The sequence below is a fragment of the Bos taurus genome, chromosome 19, assembly GCF_002263795.3.
Source record: "Bos taurus isolate L1 Dominette 01449 registration number 42190680 breed Hereford chromosome 19, ARS-UCD2.0, whole genome shotgun sequence".
Classification (NCBI taxonomy): domain Eukaryota; kingdom Metazoa; phylum Chordata; class Mammalia; order Artiodactyla; family Bovidae; genus Bos; species Bos taurus.
The window spans coordinates 41833777-41855365 of NC_037346.1; the positions used below are offsets into that span (position 1 = coordinate 41833777).

A 21589-nucleotide genomic window follows, 5' to 3' on the forward strand; every position below is an offset into this window, starting at 1 on the left:
GGCTGAGCCAGAAGAGCTGGGCTGGAGGGTGTTAGAGCGGATAGGCAGGACGGCCCTTCCCTCTTCCCCAGGAGGCAGCTTCCCCTGACCTCCAAGCTGCTGGAACCAGGAGGGGACAAAGGGCCAGGGAAGGCGGTGCTGCTCCCAGGGTACCACCTCCCCTGAACGCCCCATCCTCAGCTGACCATTTGAGGAGACGTTCCTGGAAGAGGCCCCGCCCTCTCTCCCACACCTGCCTTTTCTGGAAGCGCAAGTCTCAGATTCCTGGAGTTGAGGCAATGGAAGCATCCGGTTCCACCCACCCACCTTCAGTCCTGGTGCGTCTCTCAGGAGGATCCTGATTCCTGTCCTGGCCTGCCTCTCTTCCCCAACTGCCCCCGCCCCCCGACCTTGTCCCCAACAACTGGCTGGACGTGTTATCCCTTGGGCCTCTGGCTCCTGAGATCTTCTTGTCCATTTAGGGATGAGAAAATGAGGCTCCATGAGGGGAAGGCACTGCCCAAGTCATGGGCCCACTTATGGGGCAAGAAGAGGACACCTAAGATGTCCTCCTGACATGCTGACCTCACTCTGGGTCTGGCGCTGCCTGGACCACCCTCCCTGGGGTCACTGCCTGGACCACCCTCCCTGGGATCATCAGCACTTGGGAGGCACAAAGCAACGCCCCCCCCCCCCCGCAAGCTCTGCCTAAACCTAGTCTTCACCCCTGTTCTAAGATGACCTTTGTCCTCCAAGTCAACAACAGTGGGTGTCTGCAGACAGCTCCCCCAGCCCCCATTTCCCCCATACCCTTTACCCCTTCCTCACTAGGGTCCTCATTGGCCACAAATAGGAAGCATTCTGTATTTCAGTCAACAAGCTTTATTGGTCAGGGAGTGAGGACAGGAAAGGGACTGAAGCTGGGGGGCTGAGGCTGGGGAGGCTGGAGGCTGCGCAGCCAATGGGGAGCCCCAGGGGGCTGGTGGGGGAGACAGTCCTCAGTGGCTGGTCTGGTGGACCTGCTCGCGGCTGGAGATGACCCTGCCATCCTGCACCTCCTCCACAATGGTGCGCACCTGGCGGGTGGTCACGGCTGCAGGAGACAGACACTCGGGGTGGGTGGGGGCCCAGAGATCCTGGCTCAGCCCCCAACCCCCTGAGCAGAGCCAGCTCTTCCCACCACGGCCACCTGTGTCCAGGCCTCTGCTGGCCCCTCAACATCACACCCCTCACACGTGCCCCCTCTGACCCTACCACTCCCTCCCTCCCACCCTGTTCCTTGCTGGTGCCCCAGGGTGGGTCCCACCTCCCAAATAAATGGTTTGATTCTGACCCTCCTGCAAGAGGAAGATTGCGCAGACCAGATGCTAGTCTGAAATGAAGTCTGATTCCATTTCTCTGCAGTCTCCAGGACATGGATTTTGCCCCCTTCAGACAAGGATCTCCAAGACAAGACCCTGGTCCCCATCACCTCCCTTAGACTAGAGACCCCAGGGCTGGGACTTTATCTTCCTCATCAGACTGGGATCTGGAGGACAAGGATCAAGTCCCTTTCTGCCACCAGACAAGAGACTCCAGACACCAGACTGCTTTTACTCATCTGTAAGGTCCCAAGAGCAAAGAGAGTGAGACCATGTGCCTATCTCCCCATCAGATGAGAGTCTCAGAGCTGGGACCACATCTCTTTTCTCAGCCTAGGATCTCCAAGGTAAGGGCCTTTTCCTGCCCCACCCCGGGGACACTCCCCCAGTAAGGTGCAGGTGGGTCGCCTGCCCCGTGAAGCCCCACCCTCAGTTAACCAAAATGCTTACGTTCTTTGGTCTTGTACTGGGTCAGGCTGCAAAAAAAAAAAAAAAAGGTTAGATGTGGGTCTGAGACTCAGCTCTGCTCCAGGCCCCCAGCCCTGGCCCGGCTCCCCCGCTCACTGGGCATCCTCGCCCTCCAGCAGGCGGCGGTAGGTGGCGATCTCCTGCTCCAGCCGGGTCTTCACGTCCAGCAGGATCTTGTACTCCTGGTTCTGCTGCTCCATCTCGCAGCGCAGCTGGGCCAGCTGCTCCTCCACACTGCCAATCAGCCCCTGGATCTGGGACAGCTGCATGCAGTAGCGGTTCTCTGTCTCAGCCAGGCTACCCTCCAGGGATGCTTTCTGCAGGGGAGCAGGAGAGGCCGGATCAGCAAGGGTGTGCAGGGCCCCCTCCATAGCCCTGGGCACCTCTCCACCAGGCTCGGCAGCGCCTTTACCATGCTGAGCTGGGACTGCAGTTCGATCTCCAGGGCCTGCAAGGTGCGCCGGAGCTCCGAGATCTCGCTCTTGCCGCTCTGCACCAGCTCGCTGTTGGTGGCCACCTCGCGGTTCAGTTCCTCCGTCTGCAGACAGGACACAGGACAGGGCAGCGTGAGCCTGGCTTCCCTTCTCCAAGGCGACCCCCATGGTCTCCATATGCTCAGCCCAGGGCCCACTCTGGACCCAGACAGACACCTGGAGCACCCAATCCCCCCAACTCCCCTCACCATGGCTACCTTCCTGACCTACCTAGGCCTCTCAGGCCTCCTTCCAAATCTGGCTGTGGGAGCAATGCCTTCTCATCAGCCTGCCACCTCCCCAAACCCAGAAGACTTTGAAAGGATGTTAAGTTTTATCTCTAATGCCTTCAAGAAGAAGGTACAAGAGTAGGAAATTTGAGAACCAGCCAGGACAGTAGCCAGGCCCATGGGACTGGTTCCTGACTTCTTGAGGGACAGATGGAAGCTCCTGGGGTCTTGACTCTCTGGCTTTATTCCTGAGGGGGCCTCCCCATGATCCCCTCAGATCCCAGTTTCAGGCAAGCTGAAGGCCTGTGAATGCAACAGGCAACCCTGACGCCCAGGGTCCGTGCAGCTCACCAGGGTTAAGTCACCCAAGGTGCCAGGCTCTGGGCTTACTGTGGAGACTCAGGCCCTGCACCCCATACCCCGGGAGAGGCCTCTGGTCTGCGGCAGCCCCCACCTTGCTAAAGAACCAGTCCTCGGCATCCTTGCGGTTCTTCTCCGCCATCTTCTCATACTGGTCGCGCATCTCGTTCAGGATGCGGCTCAGGTCCACGCCGGGGGCAGCGTCCATCTCCACGTTGATCTCGCCGCCCACCTGGCCTCGCAGGGCTTTCATCTCCTGTGGAGGAGGGCGTGGTGGGTGTGGGCATCCCCTGCTCTGACCTCTCACTCCCAACCTTCCCACGCAAGCTCTCCAGACCCCTCCCACAACGTCTCCTTTGTTCTGCTCACCCTCTACCCTCTGACCCTCCAAATGACTTTTGTTCACCTGGTCTGTGTGGGCTTTGCCTCCAATATCAGACTAGGGGTTCCCCCAGGATAGATTCTGTGCTGCCCCACTAGACTGAGGGCTCTCTGAAAATACAATCTTAATTCTTAGGCCTGAGCCCCCAAAACCTCCTATCTAATTTCCAAACTTCTACCTAGGGTCCAGATTGGAGGGTTTGAGCTGGGAATCCTCCTCAATTATCTCCTGTCTGGTGAGGGAGGCCAGGACAGGCAAAAGAGGCTTCTGTGGGCCCCTGGGAGACTCCCCAGATGCAGGAAAGTAGGATGGTACATGGAGAAGGCTGCCCTGCATGGGGAACTGGGCTCTGCAGACAGGGCAACACTCTAAGCTAACCAGCCTGGACACCCCCTGCCTTCAGATGATGAGGGGTGTGGAGTGAAAGCCAATCCCAGTCCTGGGGCCCTGAGACCACGAAGGGCAAGGCCCCACCCCCGCCCATCGTCCTGACTCCTCTCCGCTCTGCCTCCTGCCTCCCCTCCCTCTCTTCCATCACCTAACTAAGCCCAGCGACCTTCAGAATCTGCTACACAGTAGGAGTGCTCGCCCCAGTCACAGCAATGGCACAGCCTTGGCACGGCAATGGAGCCCTGCCACCCCCTCAGCATCTCTTTGACCTACTGCCCCAGCTGCCTCACCTCCTCGTGATTCTTGCGGAGGTAGGCCAGCTCCTCCTTGAGGTTCTCGATCTGCATCTCCAGGTCGGCTCTGGCCAGGGTCAGCTCGTCCAGCACCCTGCGCAGGCCGTTGATGTCGGCCTCCACGCTCACACGCAGGGCCTGCTCTGTCTCAAACCTGCCAAGGGAACCAGAGACTTCTGTCAAGATGCTTGGACTGGCCGGTGCAGGTTCTGGCCAGCACCCTTCCCTTAAATGATGAGGGGGTGTTTGTTCAGTTGCTAAGTCATGTCCAACTCTTTGCCACCCCATGGACTGCAGCATGCCAGGCTTCCATGTCCTTCACCATCTCCCGGAGTTTCCTCAAACTCATGTCCATTGAGTCAATGATACCTTCCAACCATCTCATCCTCAGTCATCCCCTTCTTCTCCTGCCCTCAAATCTTTCCCAGCATCAGAGTCTTTTCCAGTGACAGGGTGGAGTGGAAGCCATTCGCAGCCCTGGGGCTCTGGGACCACGCAGGGCAAGGCCCCACCCCACCCGGCTTCCTGACTCCTCTCTTGTCTGCCTCCTGCCTCCCCTCTCTCTCTTCCATCACCTGACTAAGCCCAGTGACCTTCAGAATTTGCTGCTTTTGCAGCATCCTGGGCTAAGAGGTGAACTCCTTAACCCCCGGATTCTGGACCTTGCCATCAGCAACTGAGGAGGCCTGGGCTCCTCAGTAGGGAGCGCTGCCCCCAGCTTCTCCCCAGACCCTGAACAGGGCTCACTTGGTGCGGAAGTCATCAGCAGCCAGGCGGGCATTGTCGATCTGAAGCAGGAGGTTGGCATTGTCCACGGTGGCCGTGTGGATCTGGGAAGATGGGAGAGTGATCAGGTCCCTGGGTTGGAGTAACTTAACCCAGACCAGGATTCTGAGATGAGACTCTCCATCTGGGGGCCAGGATGTGGCTACCTTCTCCAGGAAGGCTCCCTTCTCAGACTGTCTCCCTGCTTTACTGCTCTACAGTTGGTGACAGAGGCGGGGCCAGCAGGAGTCTGATGGCTGATACTCTCCTCCTCCCCCCACAGAACCCCCTTGCCAGACTCTGCCTTAAACCAAAGCAGACAGCCAGCTGGGAGTGCCAGGCTGGGAATGCAGGAGAGCCAGAAAAGAGTAGGAAGATGCCCCAGGCAGAAGCTCTTCCCTAATCCTGGAAAGAGGATGGATGTGAGAAACTCCCTCCTATTACAATTCAGGATACAGTGCCCCTGAGAGGCTTCCCACAAGAGGAAAACTAAAGGCGCCCTCACCAAAATGTACTTCCAAATCAGAAGTCATGACCCCTGCTAAGCCCTGACCCCAGGCTCCAGCAGGCAGCCCTGCCCCAAGTTTGCCGAGCCCATCTTGAGGGCACAGCAGGAGAGATGGAGAAGCCAGAAAAATCCCCAAATAAGGCATAGAAGTGGCCTCCTGAGGTCCCACCCACTATCTCCTGCCTCCTCCTCCCAGCAGGTGCCAGCAGGAGCTCACCAGACCCCTGACACCACCTTAGCCCTAAATCCCCCTCTTGTTCCAAGGAAAGCCGTGTCTGAGTATCTGGCAGCCCCAGGAGCCCAGCCCTCCTCATGCCTCCATCCCTCTTATCCTACAACCACATAAGGTGGTAAAAAGCTCCATGATGGGAAACAGGCTCCAGGAAGCCCCCAAGACCTACTTGTCCCTAGCCCAGGCTACTGTCCTGAAAAAGAAATCATAAGCCACATAATGGCCCCAAGGTGGGCTCCCAGAGGCCAAGCTGGAGCCAAGCTGTGCCTGGCTCCCCGAGACCCTGTGACAGCCCCCAGGCTGGGCTCCAGGCCTAGATCAAGGGCAGATGGTAGGGGAGGAAAGGCTGTGCCCCACCCAGGACCCCTCCCATCACAGCTCCTACCTTGTTCCGCAGGTCCTCGATGGTCTTGAAGTAGGAGCTGTAGTCAGGAGCTGGCCCCGGGGCCTGCTTCTGGTACCAATCACGGATCTTCAGCTCCAGCTCCGTGTTGGCCTCCTCCAGGGCGCGCACCTTGTCCAGGTAGGAGGCCAGGCGGTCATTGAGGTTCTGCATGGTGGCTTTCTCGCCTCCCACCAGCAGCCCGTCAACACCTCCAAAGCCACCTCCATAGCCACCGCTGACATAGCCACCACTGCCATAGCTACCGCCAGAGCCAAAGCTGTAGCAGCTAGAGTAGCTGCTGCCTCCAAGGCCACTGCCTAGGCCACCGGCAGACCCTAGCCTGCAGGAGCCACCACCCAGGCTGCCAGACACGCGGCAGGAGCGGGATGAGCCGCCCGCCAGGCCGGAGGAGCCCTTGATGGAGCCGGAGGAGAAGTGGCGGATGGTGGTGGTCATGGTGGTGGCAGCAGGTGGCGGGCAGACACGGAGAGAGAAGGCTGGAGAGGAGAGAAGCCCAAGATGCTGTTACTGCCGGGGCTAACCAGCCTCCTTTATAGGCCCTGACAAGTGGGCGTAGCGATTACAACAGGCTCACTCCTCTGTTTCCATTCCCCTGGGCTTTCATCACTGCTGGCTGCCCGCCAGCTCCCAGGTGGATGTGGGCCCCCTCCCCTCCCACTGTCAGCTCTTTGCATCATTTCTCTGAACCCTCACGCTGGGCGTCTGCGTGTGTGTGTCTCTGGTCTCAGCCCCGTCACCTGTGATTCAGGCGGGCCCTCCAGCTACGCTTTCCCATGACCTAATACGGAGAAGAGGAAAAAGAAGGACGTCACTGCCACGGGCCCTCCCAGGCAGCTGCCACCCCAGCCACACCTGCTTGGACCCTGTGTCTGGTGGGAAAATGGGTTTGGAACCCAGGCTGTTCCCAGCCATACACCATGCCACACCTGGTGCTACCCCTGGGCGGCAGGGGAGGCAGCAAGCACCGAGACCCCATCTTGCCTTGGACCCAAACCCACTGGGCTCAGCATGCAGCAGCTAGGTCAAGGTTGATTACCATCCCATTTACAGAAGAGGAAGCTGGGGCTTATACGGGGAGGGTGTCCCTCTGCCCGACCTGACTCAGAACCCGGCTGGCAGGGTTTCATCCTTCATCCTTCACTGCACTCAGCCACAGCACCCTTCCGCCTCCCCGGGGGCCCCTGACACACTGGCCCCCCCTCTGCAGAGCCCTGATGCCAGGGGAGCATGTAGGGGCCATGATTCCATCTGGCCAGTTTTCTGCTCCTGTCTCTCGCCCTGGAACCCCCTGGGACCCTAGCATCCTTTCTTGACCTTTCCCCATTTTCTCTTTCTCAAGTGGGGAGTTCTGGGCTGGAGTGAGCAAAGAGGAGCTTAGCTGCAGGCTGGGGAAGTGGCAGTTTGGGAGGGGGCATCAAAATAAGAGGAACAGCCTCCCTACCCCTCCTGTGCCCCAAGAACCCTTGGATGGGGGGTATGTGGCTTCAGGTCCCAGCTGGCTAGAAATCTAAAGGACACTGCCCAAGAAGACGGTCTTCCTGGGAACCCTCAACCCCCACCAGTTGGGAGGGGTCCCCTGCAGCCACCCCCAGAGGCCCCACCCCATACCCTGAGCTAGCCCCTCAGGATGGGCCGGGTGCCCGCCCCACAGCCCCACCCTGCCCTGCCCACCACCCTCAGTCCCAGGGTCCCGGCGGGCCCGCTGGGCGGAATGTGGTCGTGTCTCAGACTGCCGATGGCTTCCACTTCCCAGACAGGCCCAGACAGCCCCCACCAGCAGCTGAGAGAGATTCCCCAATAGCCCAGCGGCTGCCAAGCCACCAAAGCAAACAGGACGGCCCCCCACGCTCACACGCAGAGCGGCCACCCCGCCCCACACACCCCCAAGCCCAACAGAGCCCGTCTGCTTCCATGGGCTGGCCATGCCCCTGCCACACTCACACCCTTCAGTGCCCTGGACCACTTCTCCAGGAAACCCCCTGCCCAGCCCCTCTCCCTCTGATCTTGACCTTGTACCCGCCCCAGGCTAAGGCAGGGCGCTCTCTATACCAGGTGTGGCTCCTGGAAAGTCTATGGGGCCCTTCCAGGGGCCAGCCACAGATAATGGGGCACCCAGGGACTGACTCTCAAAAACTTCCCCAACCTGGTGGACTGTCCCATCCCTCCATCTTCAAGCATCCTGCCTCCCTCCTTTGGGCCCCAGGCCCAGATGGGCTGGGAGAACAGATTGGCAGGTGACAAGCAGCCCCAAACATTTAACAAACTCTCCTCACCCCGCCATCGCCAGCCCACAATGCCCAAACCAATGACCAGACCAAATCACAGGAGACATTGAACTTCAAGCAAAGCTTTAATTGCAGTCACTGGGACAAAGTCAGGAGACCCCCCTCAGCGAGGGGAGGCAGGAAGCAGACAGAGAAATGCAACAGCTCTTGGGTGGTGGCCCAGACGGGCTCTCGGGGTGCGGCAGTAGCGTGCTGGGAGATGGAGGCGATGGCTGCCCCTGGGCCCTGGAGGCTGGGCTGTTGCAGGTGGAAAGGGGCCTCAGTGGGTGGAGCGATGGACCTGCTCGCGGGAGGAGACCACCTTGCCGTCCTGGACTTCCTCCATGATGGTCCGCACCTGGCGGGTGGTCACCGTGCCTGCGGGCGGAGGGGGAGGGATACACACAGAACCTCAGGCTGGAGGCCCTCCCTGAGCCCCCCACACAGAAGGGGCCTCAGCCTCTCCCCACCCACCCTGGGCAGGACGGGGCAGGCTCTTACCTTCCCGGGTGGGCTGAGAGGCCAGGGACGAGGAGTACTGGGTGGACAGGCTGCAGGAAGAGGGGGAGCTGTCAGCCCAGGGGTGCCGGTGGGGAGTCCAGCCCCCTGGGAGGAGTAGCAGCTGGTGAGGCCGAGGGGAGCGAAGTCCCAGGAAATCGGAGAGAAATCACAGCGTGGGGTACACAGCAGAGAATGCCAACCACAGGGTCAGAGGGACAGGCCCAGTGGGCAGGAATAAGGAAAGCGGATACCCCAACAGGAGGCCCAGAGGCACTTTGCTGCCAACCAAGGATTTACAAGGAGAAGCTGAGAGAGTGGTTTTTTTTTTTCAGTATCCTGAAGGGCCCAATAAATAAACTTCATTAAAACAGGAGAGACTGCGGTTAGACTACAGATGGACTTGGCCACTGGCACAGAGCAAAACGCTGGAATGAGTGACTAAGCATGGAGACTCCAGGATATCCATGGCCCCTTTACACCAGGGCCTGAGTACCCTCCCAACTCCAAACCAGAGCGCCACCCATCCTGGACAATGGGATCACCAACCAGTCACTGGAACCAGAAACCCAGTGCCATTGTTACCCATTCCTTTATGCACTTACTCAAACATTTATTGAGTTCCGCCTACAAGCCACGCTCACCCCCGTGTTCAGGCATCCAGCCCTGCTGTTTTTAGCTAACACATCCTCTGGGTACACGACCTCCCCTCCCCTGTCCTCCACCTGCCTTATAGCAGGGCTTCTTCCCCGGTGACTCAGATGGTAAAGAATCTGCCTGCAATGCAGGAAACCTGGGTTCGATCCCTGGGTCAGGAATCCCCTAGAGGAGGGCATGGCCACCCACTCCAGGATTTTTGCCTGGAGAATTCAATGGCCAGAGGAGCCTGGAGGGCTTTAGTCCATAGAGTCACAAAGAGTCTGGACATGACTGAGCGACTAACACGTTCCCTGGCCTTACTCCCTGCTCCAGCCTCCTGACAGGTCTCCCTGACCTCACCCTGGACCCTCAGACACATTTCTCTCTCTGTAGCCCAAGTGACTGTTTTAAGACATCTTGACAACCATAATTCTCTCTACACAAAAGGGCCCCGTTGGCTCCCCAGAGCCTATACCATATAGTGGGCCCCCAGCCAGTGTTCTCTGCTTCATCTCCTGCAAGCCTCCACACCTCCTCCTGCCTCAGCTGGTGCCATCCCTCCCTGGGTGAAGCCACCCCAGCCCTCCAAGCACAGGCAGGGTGCCCTCCACTCACTGGGCGTCCTCGCCCTCTAGCAGGCGGCGGTAGGTAGAAATCTCCTGCTCCAGCCGGGTCTTCACGTCCAGCAGCACTTGGTACTCATGGTTCTGCCGCTCCATGTCACAGCGGAGCTCGCTCAGCTGAGCCTCAATGCTACTGATGAGTCCCTGCAGCTGGGCCAGCTGGGCTCCATAGCGTGCCTCAGTCTCTGCCAGGCTGCCCTCCAGCGACGCTTTCTGGGGGTCAAGGTGTAGGTGACTGGGGAAACCGAGCTGGGGCCCTTCCCCACGATGGAGCCCCCAGAAGTGGGTCCCCAGGTGGTGCAGGCCTGTGGGTGCTGCCAGCATGGCAGGGCAGGAGGTGGGGCAGAGTGTGAAGAGGCAGGGCGGGGCAGGGAGCCTCTGGTTCTCCCAGTGGGGGTCCAGGAGGCAGGGCCCACCCTGGAGCGGTGGGCACAGGGCAGGGAGGGGACAGCGGCCCTACCATGCTGAGCTGGGACTGCAGCTCAATCTCCAGGTTCTGGACCGTGCGGCGCAGCTCCGTGATCTCCGTCCGGCTGCTCTGCAGGGCTTCGGTGTTGGTGGCCACCTCGCGGTTCAGCTCCTCCGTCTGGAAGGCAGGATGGGCCCCTGGGGCTTGAGGAAGCTGGCAGAGGTGAGGCAGAGGGCAGGGGCCATCCCCGAGCCCTGACCTCCCAGACCTGCCCTTCCCCCGCCCTAGAGGGCCTCAGGCCCACTGGTGCACACTGGCGCTTGCAGGATTCATCTTGTCCTGCGGTCCTTTGCTTCTTCCTTACTGGGTTGCAGGCACATGTAAGGGCAGGCCCTGGCCTTTGCTCTCTGTGTGCCCATCACAGTCTGGGTGCTGCCACTGCTCAATGTGTTGTTCTTACTGGGGGCAGGGGAGTCTGCATCCAAATACACACCTGCCTATGAGTTCCCGGGCTGGGAGAGTGTCTGGTGGGGTCAGGAGATCTGGCTCTGCTCCCCCTGCCCCCGTGAAGGGCTATGTGAGCTTGAGGCCTCTCTGAGCCTCATAGTCTCCCCCTGAACGTGATGGTTTGGTCCCAACTGGTTTCCAAAGGTCCTTCCAGCTGGGAATCCACATCTGCAAATTTTCCAGTCAGTGCTCAGCACAAAGCACAAGCACCCACACGTGTGCACACCTGCTCACGCGGGCCACCCACCTTGCTGAAGAACCAGTCCTCGGCATCCTTGCGGTTCTTCTCCGCCATCTTCTCATACTGGTCGCGCATCTCGTTCAGGATGCGGCTCAGGTCCACGCCAGGGGCGGCGTCCATCTCCACGTTGACGTCCCCGCCCACCTGGCCTCGCAGAGCATTCATCTCCTGGACAGAGAGGGGTACAGGGGCTCACTCAGGGCCATCCTGGGGAGCGTCCCTGGGGCTGCCTTCTCATTCTGGGAGAGATGATTGCAGAGGACAGACACAGACAGGCCAACAGCTCCTCACCCTGATGGTGGAGATGGATGTTGTCATGTCTCAAACGTGCATGGCTGTGGATGTCAACAATCTCCCCCAACACACACTTGGATGGTGGGCTTCGCCCAGCCCCAGTGCATGCTGGGGCAGGAGAGAAGGCAACTCCTGGTTATGCTGGGGGATGAGTCAGGACAACCTCACTCCCTGCCCTGACCCCTCACTTCGGGGCCCTACCACCAACCACGCAGCACGAGCACAGGGAAAGCAGCCCCTTGCTGGCACTGGGGGAGTCAGACCTCATTAGGAAATGTGAATCTGCTCAGGGATGCATCCCCAAAACCAGCCTCAAAATCAAGCAGAACCACTGGATGAACTCCTGCTGTTTGGGCATTAGGTTCTCTCAGCTCAGGCCACCCCAGAGGTCTGGTGAGAAGGAAGCCACACGGCTCATCAGTCCCCCTGCAGGGTCTTGGATCCCTACCCTTGGGTTAAGCCTTGGGGTCCCTAGGTGGTGGGAGAAGTGGCAGAGTGGTGACGTCAGAGCTGCTGCAGAAATGGCTCAGGGAGACCTGGGGAAGACCCACCCCTGTGCAGCCTTGGCTAAATTCCTTAACCTCTCTGAACCTCAGTCCCCTCGCTGGTAAAGGGAGGAACTCGCTCCTTTCTCCCAGCGACGCTGTCGGTATCAGCTGAGATAATCGCATGAATCACTTGGAATGCGCTGGGCAGATGTTCCTTGTTGTTATGACTATCACTATTACAATTAATCATAATAATTAGCCGGTGAGTTCTTAGACCGATTGGCCTATTAGATAGTTAACTGCCACCACATAGCAGGCTGTCCCTGAGGGACAGGGAAGTATCTTTCCGGAGAGAGGGCCCTCCAGGCCTCAACCAGGGCCCCCTGAGGGTCTCCCAGGGTCAGAGCCAGGAACGCATCAGAGACAGGAATTGGACAGAGAACGTGGCCTTGGCCCAGGCAGATGTGGGAGCCCAGCCTTGCCTGTTTCCAGGCAAGTCTTTCCCGTATCCCCAAGCCAGCCTCACCTCCTCGTGGTTCTTCCGGAGGTAGGCCAGCTCCTCCTTGAGGTTCTCGATCTGCATCTCCAGGTCGGCTCTGGCCAGGGTCAGCTCGTCCAGCACCCTGCGCAGGCCGTTGATGTCGGCCTCCACGCTCATGCGCAGGTTCAGCTCCGTCTCGTACCTGGAGCGAGGGGAAGCATGAGCCATGGAGTGCCGCGAGGACACCCTCATACGCACAGAGAGCTCTGTGGGGTGCAGAGCCAGACCGCACCAGCCCCCTGAGCCGCCCGGGAGGCCCCGACTCACTTGGTGCGGAAGTCATCAGCTGCCAGGCGGGCATTATCGATCTGCAGCACCAAGCTGGCGTTGTCAATGGTGGCCGCCAGGATCTGGGGGACATGGTGGGGCCAGTGAGCAAACACGCTCGGCAGCCCTGGGAAGGCCTTGCAACACCCCTCTGACAACCCTTTGGATAGTGGGCTGGAGTGAGGGAGGTGAGGGCCCCTGTGGTCTCCTCACAAGGAGAGAAAGCATGATACCCAGGCATGCAGACCATGATGCCAGTAGAAAGACCCATATGCAATCCTCTCCCACCATGGGAGTCACTGCCTAAGCTGCCTGGACCTCACTCCATCTTCCCCAACTAAACTCACCTCTGGGCTCAGTTGCCACCTCCTCCAGGAAGCCCTTTTGCATTCCCTGAGTCCTTCCTCCCCATCATTCCTCCCCTCGGCCCATCTCTCTTACACAGTACTTCTCACAAATGCAATTTTTTCCCATGACTTTTTTATGTGTATTTTTCTTCTCTTCCACTGGTCTCTGTGCTCCAGAGGAACATGGCCTTGTCTCATGCCTGTCTCATTCTGTTTGGAATCCCCAGCCCTGGGCACAGTGCCTGGCCCAGAGTCAACCCCCAGGAAACATTAATTAAACAATTAATGAAATGGTTAGTAAAGCTATGATGGGTCCCACATCAAACCTTAGGACAAGGTTTTCTTTTCCCGCAGGGTTATCTGGGAGATTCAAATGACCACAGGGAAAGGGGGAGGCTCTGGAAGGAACAGAGCTGTCATTATTGCTAGAAACACAGGAGAGAGGCTCCCGTCAAGGGCCATGGGGGAGGGCAAGGCCCCTGCATGCTGCCCAGAGGAAGCAGAGAGGAAGTCTTGGCAGATGAGCTGGGTCGACTTTGGAGTTTTTTAAGACTGAGGGTTGAAGTGTACGGCTGTGAGAGGGGGAAGCCCCAGGAAACTCAGCCTGGACCTCAGAGCCCACTGGAGGCCCTAAGTTCTGAAAAGGCTCCCTGGGTCAGGCTCGGTTTTCAGACTGAACCCAAGAGCCAGTTTGAACTCGCCCCAGGACCTCAATGGGCTGGTCTGCAGCCTGCAGACCTGCCCCACCTACCACCTCCCACCTCCCACTCAGGAGACTGATGGGGCCCAGCGAGGGGGTGGTGGTGCAAACCGCCAAGGGGCAGTGACTCAGCAGCCTGGTGCGCAGCGTGCTGGGGTCTGGGGTGAAGATCTGGCTGACCCCAGAGCCCGGGAACACTGACTCACCAGGGCTCCCCTGGGTTCCCCGCTGCCCAGACCAAGCCCAATATCTCATCTGGCACGCCCATCGGTGCGGCTTCCAGGGGGCAACTGCAGGAGTTCCCTTTCTGGCCTGGGTCCTTGGCAGGAGCAGGCAAAGCCCCTCACAGGGCCACAGGCCTGGTTCTCCACCAGAAAACTGAGCGGGCTGAGCCCAGGTCAGCCAGCACCCAGCCTAGACCTCCCCAAGCCTGGCTCCTGAACCTCTTTGACCTCTCTGCTGCCTCTGGAAACTGCAGCCCTTTAGGTCCTTCCAGCTAGAAGTTTTGTGCAAAAGACCCAGGTGCAACGTTCACAGTATGCCAAGGTCATGAGTTCATAGAGATCATAGTGTGTGTGTGTGTGTGTGTGTGTGTGTGTGTGTTGCCTCTTCCATCAGACTAAGTTAGAGAAATTTCTCCCCTTGGGAGCTTCCAGTCTGAGTGGGAAGACACAGCTCCTTTTCTCAGGGACCACCCTGCCCTCCTCCGCAAACTCAGCAAGGAGAGACAGATTCTGCCCTTAGGAAACCCCAGAGTGACCATCATGGAAGGACTGAGGAAGACCCACAGAGAAAACAACTGTGAGAATATGTCAAACTCAGTGAAATCAGCCCAATGAACAAAGCATACACTGAACCTCAAAGTATAGAAAGGACCCCAAGGTCTGAGGACAAAAGTCAAGTGCCGTCCATCCAGGAGGACTGCCTGGAGGAGGTGAGGCGGGTAGCAGGGGAGCAAACTCAGAGGAGAATGGACTAGTGAGAAGGAGACTTCCAGCCTCATCTCCCAGCAGCCACACCAAATTTGTTCCACTTCTATGCCTTTGCCCACACTGATCTCTATACCTGGAACATCTGCTGCTGCCCTCAAGGTTCTGAAGACTTCCCTGACCATGCCTACATCACCCACACCAAATACCCTCCCCCAGGAAGAAGGAACTCCAAACAGCCTCTCTTCACAGGATGCCCTCCAGGCCTGGGGACCAGAGCTGGGTTCCAGGGCAAGTGAGAGCGTGAGTGAATGAATGAATGAATGAATGATGGAAACCTAGGCTGGAGGAGAGATGTTGGCAAAGGTCCAAAGTTGGGATGCATGAGTCGGAAGTAGATACTGAGGACAGAGGGCAGGGAGTGCCCACCTTGCTCCGAAGCTCCTCAATGGTCTTGAAGTAGTGGCTGTAGTCTCGGGCGGGCCCGGGTCCCTGCTTCTTGTACCAGTCATGGATCTTCACCTCCAGGTCGGCATTGGCCTCCTCCAGGGCGCGCACCTTGTCCAGGTAGGAGGCCAGGCGGTCGTTGAGGTTCTGCATGGTCTCCTTCTCACTGCCTCCCAGCAAGTTGTCGACCGTGCCAAAGCTGGAGCCGAAGCCCCCGCCCAGGTTGCAGGTATAGCCCCCGCCATAGCCGCCCCCCAAGCCCATGGAGAAGCGGGACGAGGACATGGACATGTTGCCAGAGCCGCCGACTCCCAGGAGGCTGGGGGCCCGGCAAGCACCCCCAACACGGATGGAAGACATCCGAGAGAAACCCCCACTGGGCATACACAGGCCTTTGACAGAGCCGGAGGTGGAAAACTGGCGGATGCTGGTGGTGGTGGCGGCCATGATGTCCACAAGTCAAGCGCAGGGTCTGGTCTGGACAGAGACCCCGGGCAGCCCTTTATAGTCAGGCTAAAGGGGGGCTGGGCCCCTGGCCCTTGAAGTCGGAGCCAAAACCCCAGCCGTGTAATTTGCTTCTGTACAAGCCGCCCAGGGCCTGGGGCTCAGGCTGGACACCCGAGTGCCTCCCCCGGCCCCCTCCCCTGCCCAAGCCTGGCCTGGGCACGATAGCCTCTTAGCCGCCATTGTTAGAAACAAAGGTGGTGTTGGAGCCGCAGCCCCGGGGGTAGGGTGATCCTCCATCCTCAGCCGCAATTAGGCAGCTGAGCTCATCCTTGGGGGAGTCCGGAGAACCCAACCCTGGGAGCTAGAAAGGGCCTGGGACAAGGCTCCACAGGCCCGGAGCCTGGGGCTGCTCTGGCCCCCCACCCAGCATCCTTGGATCCCAGGGAGAGGGTGGAGAGATCCAGGGGGACACCCTCCCCTACCTCTCACAGTGGGCCTGAGTCAGCCTCTGGCTTAGGGGAGCCCCCAGCTCTCCTGAGATTACTTCCAGCCTGTGCAGAAGACTCAGTCCCTGGCCAGGGGGCTGCCCTGAGAGGAACAGTCCCAGCTGCTGACCTGAGGGAACCCTGGATTCAAGCCTTTCAGGAAGTCAGTTCACTGCCTCGGTTGCCTCATTTGCAAAATGGGGTAACTCCTGCCTCCCAGGGTCTTTGTGGGAATGAGTCAAGCGGGGGACTGAGGGAGAGAGGGAATCAGAGAGTTGGTTAGGGGGACTGCCACTACTCACCCTACCAGTACCTGTGGAAAGACGCCCCCAAAGGGCCCCCAGAGAAGGCGCTGAGCGCAGGAGAGGCAAGACCTGCCGGGAGGCCGCACCCTGGGGAAGGGCGGCCCCTGCGAGGAAAAAGCACAAGCCCACATCCTGGCGGCTGGCACCCGCCCGCTCCCAGCCAGGAGATTAGCAGCCTAATCTCGGCGGTGCTAATGATTTAGGTGCTGCCAGGACCCTGGCGTCTGTGTCTGCAAGGGGCCTGTCTGAATGGGAAGCTTCCAGGGGTGGAGAGAGGCACATGGGTGGCCTGGGCTCTGGGCCCACACACACGGGGACAGGGAGGGAGTCCGGGTTCCACGCAGATCAGAGCTGGTGTGCTGAGGTCAGACTGCTGGAAGGACTTCCTGCCTAGAAAGTGGGTGGCCTCGCACGCAAGGGTGTCTCCTTGTTGGAGAGTGGAGACTGCACGGGCTGCCGAGAGAAGACAACCAGAGTTTATTCTGCTCCCACCTTGACTGTAAAGTCTGGGGGTTCCCAGCGTTCCTGGGAGTGGGGAGCAGGGTCTCAAGGTCAAGACTAGGGGGCAAGGTCAGAACACCAGGGTTCTTCCACGATATCTGGGAGGACTTCCTGCTACTCCAGGACAGGCTGGGGAAGGGAACAAACAGAACCTGGGGTCACCTAAGTGGCTCAGAGGCCAGCCTTGCACCAGCCACTCACCCCCACAGAGAAAGAGCTTCCCCTCCGCTGGAGCCACCCTCCCAGGAACCCCCTTCCCCCAGCAGCTGACTGCCCTCCTCTGTCCAGACAGGCCTCCCTAAGTTCAGAGAAGTGAATATGAAGCAGAGCTAGCAGCCTGGAGAGGGGCAGGCCACAGGGCACCCGCCACCCACCCTCTGCCTCTCCAGAGCCTGCACCCCACCTCCAAACTACCCAGACATTAGTCTTGAAGCCCAGTTTGAAGGGACAGAGAGTTTCCTAACCTTCTTTTCTCGAAAATCACCAAGGCCCCACCATCACCCCGTCACTCTACCCTTTCCCCTGCTGACATCAGGCTGTGCGCCAAGGGCAGGGCCTAGGTTTCCCCACACCAGTGACTCCCAGGCCCTGTGCCTCTGGTCTTTAGAGACTCTGCCACCTCTGGAGCCCCCCTCCACTTCTGTGCCCACCTCAGCCCAGAAAGGCCTCACTTGCGGAAGGACAGGCCCAGCTCAGCTCCTCTCCCCAGATGGAGGGGCAGAGACAGACCCCAGGAAGGTCTCCCTGGGTCTCTGGAGAGTGTGGCCATCCTTGGAAGGCCTAAGAAGACCAGACATGCTTCCTTCACGGCTCTGGACAGCCCTTGCCGGATTTCCCCAACGATGCTGTGAGGAAGCCGAGGCCCAGGGTTTCTGAGCAGCCAGCAGGCAGTAGGCAGGGCCTGAAGCCAGGGCCCAAACAGTGCCCACTCTCCGTGCCAGGGAAGGAAGGAAGGCCTGGCAGGAGCCAAGGTCCTCTCGGCCGTGACTCCTCCTGCCCGGGCCTGTCCTCCACCCCCAGCAGGGAGAGGCCCCTGACAGCCGGAGGGGCAGCACCAGGCCCACACCCCCCGCAGGTGTCAGCAGCTTGGCCCAAAGGAGGAAGAGGAAGGGAACAGGAGGAGGCATCCAGCCCCAGAGGCCGCTGGGAGTCCAGCACAGCAGGGAGGGGACCGCCGGAAGAGACCCCGGGCAGACGGCTGAATCCCCCCAGGGTCCCCACGCCAGCCCCGGGCTTGACCAAACCTCCAGGCCCTGGGTTTCCTCTCCAAAGGTTGCTGAAGAGCCCGTGCGTTCTCAGCATGAGTAGAACAGGCCTGTCTCGGACTTCAGCAGGACTAGGGTATCCGGAGAAGGCAATAGCACCCCACTCTAGTACTCTTGCCTTGAAAATCCCCTGGACGGAGGAGCCTAGTAGACTGCAGTCCATGCTAAGGGTCGGACACGACTGAGCGACTTCACTTTCACTTTTCACTTTCATGCACTGGAGAAGGAAATGGCAACCCACTCCAGTGTTCTTGCCTGGAGAATGCCAGGGACGGGGGAGCCTGGTGGGCTGCCGTCTATGGGGTCGCACAGAATTGGACACGACTGAAGCGACTTAGCAGCAGCAGCAGCAGGGTATGCGGGGAGGGTCCCTGGGACTACACTCACCCTATGGTGTTGATGGAAGGTGCAAGGTGATCTGGGGGGCCCCGTATGCAGTTGATGTTCAATAGATGCATATCAGGACTTCACTGGTGGTCCAGTGGTCCACCTTCCAATGCAGGGGACACAGGTTCGATCCCTGGTCTGGGAACTAAGTTCCCACATTGATGTTGTGGTTCAGTTGCTAAGTTGTGTCCAACTCCATCCCATGGGGCAACTAAGCCAGCACGACACAACTTCTGAGCTCGAGCTCTAGAGCCTGTACTCTGCAACAAGAGAAGCCACCGCAATGAGAAGCCCACGCACCGTAACTAGAGAGTCGCCCCTGCTTGCCACAACTAGAGAAAACCTGAGCACAGCAATGAAGACCCAGCACAACCAAAAATAAATTCTAAAAATAAAAGTAGATGCATATTGATGTTGACAAACATCTTGCCACAACAGCCCACCTGACCTTGGCTCCTACAGGGCCCCCAAGCATTAACTGTCACCCTCCTAGGACAGTGCCCACCCACCCAGAACCCAGAACACAGCATGTATGCAGCAGGTGCTCTGTAAGTGTTCGCTGAGTTGTTAGGAACGAGGACCCTAGACTGTGACTAGGGTGGAAGACAGGGACCCAGAAAGGGACTACATGGCCACCTACCCTCCCTCCAAGGAAAGAGTGAGGTTGGGAAAGTGAGAGGCCCAGGATGTGGGGGTGAATCCCAGCTGGGACCTTGGCTTGACTGATGAAGAGAACACCCCAAATCCTTAAGGGTTCTCAAAGCCCTTGCCCTACCCCCAGAGCCCGGCCACCAGGGCCTGTCAGCTTGCTTCCTCAAGACCCTGAGCCCCTCTCACCTGCGGGGACCTCGCCCAGGATGGGCTACACAGGGTCACCAAGGATGCCCTACCCCTTACCTCACCCCGAGCACCTCCACCCCCTGGCCAGTAAGTGCACCCTCGCCCTGCGTGCTTGCCCTCAGGTGGAATCCTCTTCCCCTATTCTGGAGAAGAGGATAATCCTCTTCTCCTATTTCCTCAGCCTCTCTCCTGAGGCCCCAGGCCTGCCCTGCCCAGATCCACCCTCTAATGATTTGTGTCTGGTTCCAAAGAAGGCCCCACCCTCTGCCTCCCTGGCAGCCATGGGAGATGCAAACAATCTGGGCCCTCAGGAGGCATCCAATTAGGAGAGTCAGAGGCAGGGGGTTCCTCCAGTGCCCCCACACATACCAGAGAGCCCCAAGTGCTCCGTTCTCCCATAACTGGTTTCCAGGAAACATGCTCCCTGGGTGGACACCCGGGATACCACATCTTTCTAGGCAAAGACACATCAGCTGTCCAGAGTCCCGTCCCAGCAAGGGCCAGAGGCCTCAGCGCCCAGAGCAGGAGGACAGGGCAAGGGAGGCCCCAAACCAGCAGGAATGGATGGGGAGGAGGTCCAGGAAGGGTAGCCAGAGTGGGGCACAGGTGGGAACCCTTGCTGCTTCTGAGGCTGGAAGAGTCCAGCTTGAGAGGACCAGCTTCAGGTTCTCCCCTCTGCCCCGCCTTTCTCTCCCCTATCCACCCCTCCCCTTCTTTGGCCTGAGGTAGCTAGCGGGGAGGATGAGAAGGCAACAGGTCAGGGGTGTCCCCTTTCAGGCCCGGGGCTCATCCCTTCTCCCTTTGCCCTCAGGCTGAAGGGGACCTGAGGACCTGTGAGAACCAACTCAGAAATCCCAAAGGAACTCCAGACTGCCCACCCTCAAGACCCCAGCCTCCCAGGCCCCCAGGCCCTGGCCCACCTGCCCACTCGACTCTCCGTGCCCTGCGAGCCTGGTTGCTCCTGGATTAATTCACCCTCACTGGTCTCTGCTCTCCAACACTCTCAAGTGATTTCCTCCAGGGGATGTGTGGCCCAGGCTCCCTGAGAAAGAGGCTTCATCTCTCCCATCAGAGTGGATGTTTCCTAGGGTACACATTCTGTCTCCCCACTCAGACTGGGACCTCGCTCGGGGTGGGCACTGCGTCTCGCCCGTGTGATGCTCTGAGCTTGGCGTCTCCTTCCTCCCACCTAACACCACCAGCGGGAAGGGGGTCTCTTGGCTCTTCGATCACCTATGCCGCGTGCATCCTCAGTCGCTCAGTCATATCTGACTCTTTGCAACCCCATGAACTACAGCCCACCAGGCTCCTCTGTTCATGGGATTCTCCAAGCAAGAATACTGAAGTGGGTTGCCATTTCCTCCTCCCCGCCTCCAGGGGATCTTCCCAACCCAGGGATCGAACTCGTGTCTCCTGCCTCTAGTTCCTTGGCAGGCAGATTCTTTACCACTGGGCCTCCTCTGATCACCCAGCCCACCACAAGACGATCCACATGACTGACCAACAAGAAAGGGGAGAAGCACACCTGTGCAGAGGCCTGGGCCCCGTGGACTACTCTGTCCCACACGAGGCCCCCAGCTGCTCCTCCCCATTAAAACCTGCCCGAAGCTGGCAGCTTCACAGCCCCCTGGTCCTGCCTCTGCCTCAAAACCCAGGCCCTGGGCTTGTTGTTCAACATTTCAGGTGTGATTCACTTTCTCCAGTAAGGTTTTGTTGGAGAGGAATCACAGCCCCTAATCTTCTCAACCCCCATGATCACTATTCTGCCCCTTATGGAAAGAGCTCACTCAGGAGGCCAACTCCAAGGGCCTGGATCGATGCAGACTCTGCTGTGGACAAGTCACAACCCTTCTCTCAGCTTCACCTGCAAAATGAGGCTACTTGGTTTCCATGACAAACTCTTGGTGAGGCTGACATGAGACAGTGGCTGGCCTCAGGCCTTGTGCACACTAGGGATTTGGAAGAATCAGCGACTCCCAAGCTGGCTGGGTGAAGGCTCCCAGGGTAAGAGGTAACCCTTCCCTCTGCTAGGCAGATGTCCCCGTCCTAACCTCCAGAACTGTGTACCTTATATGGCAAAAGAGACTTTGCAGGTGTGATTAAGTTAAGGAATTTGCATTCCTTAACTGGAATTTTCTGGATTTTCTGGTTGAGCCCAATATAGCCATGTGCATGAGTGCTAAGTCACTTCAGTCATGTCCAACTCTTTGCGATCCCATGGACCATAGCCCGCCAGGCCCCTCTGTCCATGGGATTTCCCAGGCAAGAATACCAGAGTGGGTTACTATTTCCTACTTCAGGGTGTCTTCCCTGACCCA

General features: G+C 58.9%; 2 protein-coding genes across 6 annotated transcripts; both read right to left on the reverse strand.

Moving 5' to 3' along the window:
• Window positions 1–838: 838 nt before the first annotated feature.
• Window positions 839–12385, reverse strand: KRT17 (keratin 17). Of its 2 annotated transcripts, NM_001105322.1 has the most exons (9): window positions 12359–12385; window positions 5827–6319; window positions 4684–4766; window positions 3934–4090; window positions 2966–3127; window positions 2221–2346; window positions 1905–2125; window positions 1791–1816; window positions 846–1072 (listed from the first exon to the last, which is right to left on the reverse strand). In NM_001105322.1, the coding sequence occupies exons 2-9, from the start codon at window positions 6280–6282 to the stop codon at window positions 978–980; spliced, it is 1326 nt and encodes a 441-aa protein (NP_001098792.1). In that variant the 5' UTR covers window positions 6283–6319; window positions 12359–12385; the 3' UTR covers window positions 846–977. The 2 variants fall into 2 exon arrangements, with proteins under 2 accessions (XP_005220728.1, NP_001098792.1); XM_005220671.4 differs by lacking the exon at window positions 12359–12385 and having other exon boundaries at window positions 839–1072; window positions 5827–6358.
• Window positions 8179–19923, reverse strand: KRT42 (keratin 42). Of its 4 annotated transcripts, none has more exons than XM_059878538.1 (10): window positions 19641–19923; window positions 16276–18691; window positions 15024–15518; window positions 12619–12701; window positions 12337–12493; window positions 11035–11196; window positions 10332–10457; window positions 9864–10084; window positions 8613–8662; window positions 8179–8489 (listed from the first exon to the last, which is right to left on the reverse strand). In XM_059878538.1, the coding sequence occupies exons 3-10, from the start codon at window positions 15486–15488 to the stop codon at window positions 8392–8394; spliced, it is 1362 nt and encodes a 453-aa protein (XP_059734521.1). In that variant the 5' UTR covers window positions 15489–15518; window positions 16276–18691; window positions 19641–19923; the 3' UTR covers window positions 8179–8391. The 4 variants fall into 4 exon arrangements, with proteins under 4 accessions (XP_059734521.1, XP_059734520.1, XP_024836640.1 ...); XM_059878537.1 differs by lacking the exon at window positions 19641–19923 and having other exon boundaries at window positions 16276–18261; window positions 18432–18884; XM_024980872.2 differs by lacking the exon at window positions 19641–19923 and having other exon boundaries at window positions 15024–15152; window positions 16276–16415.
• Between the last annotated feature and the right edge of the window lie 1666 nt (window positions 19924–21589).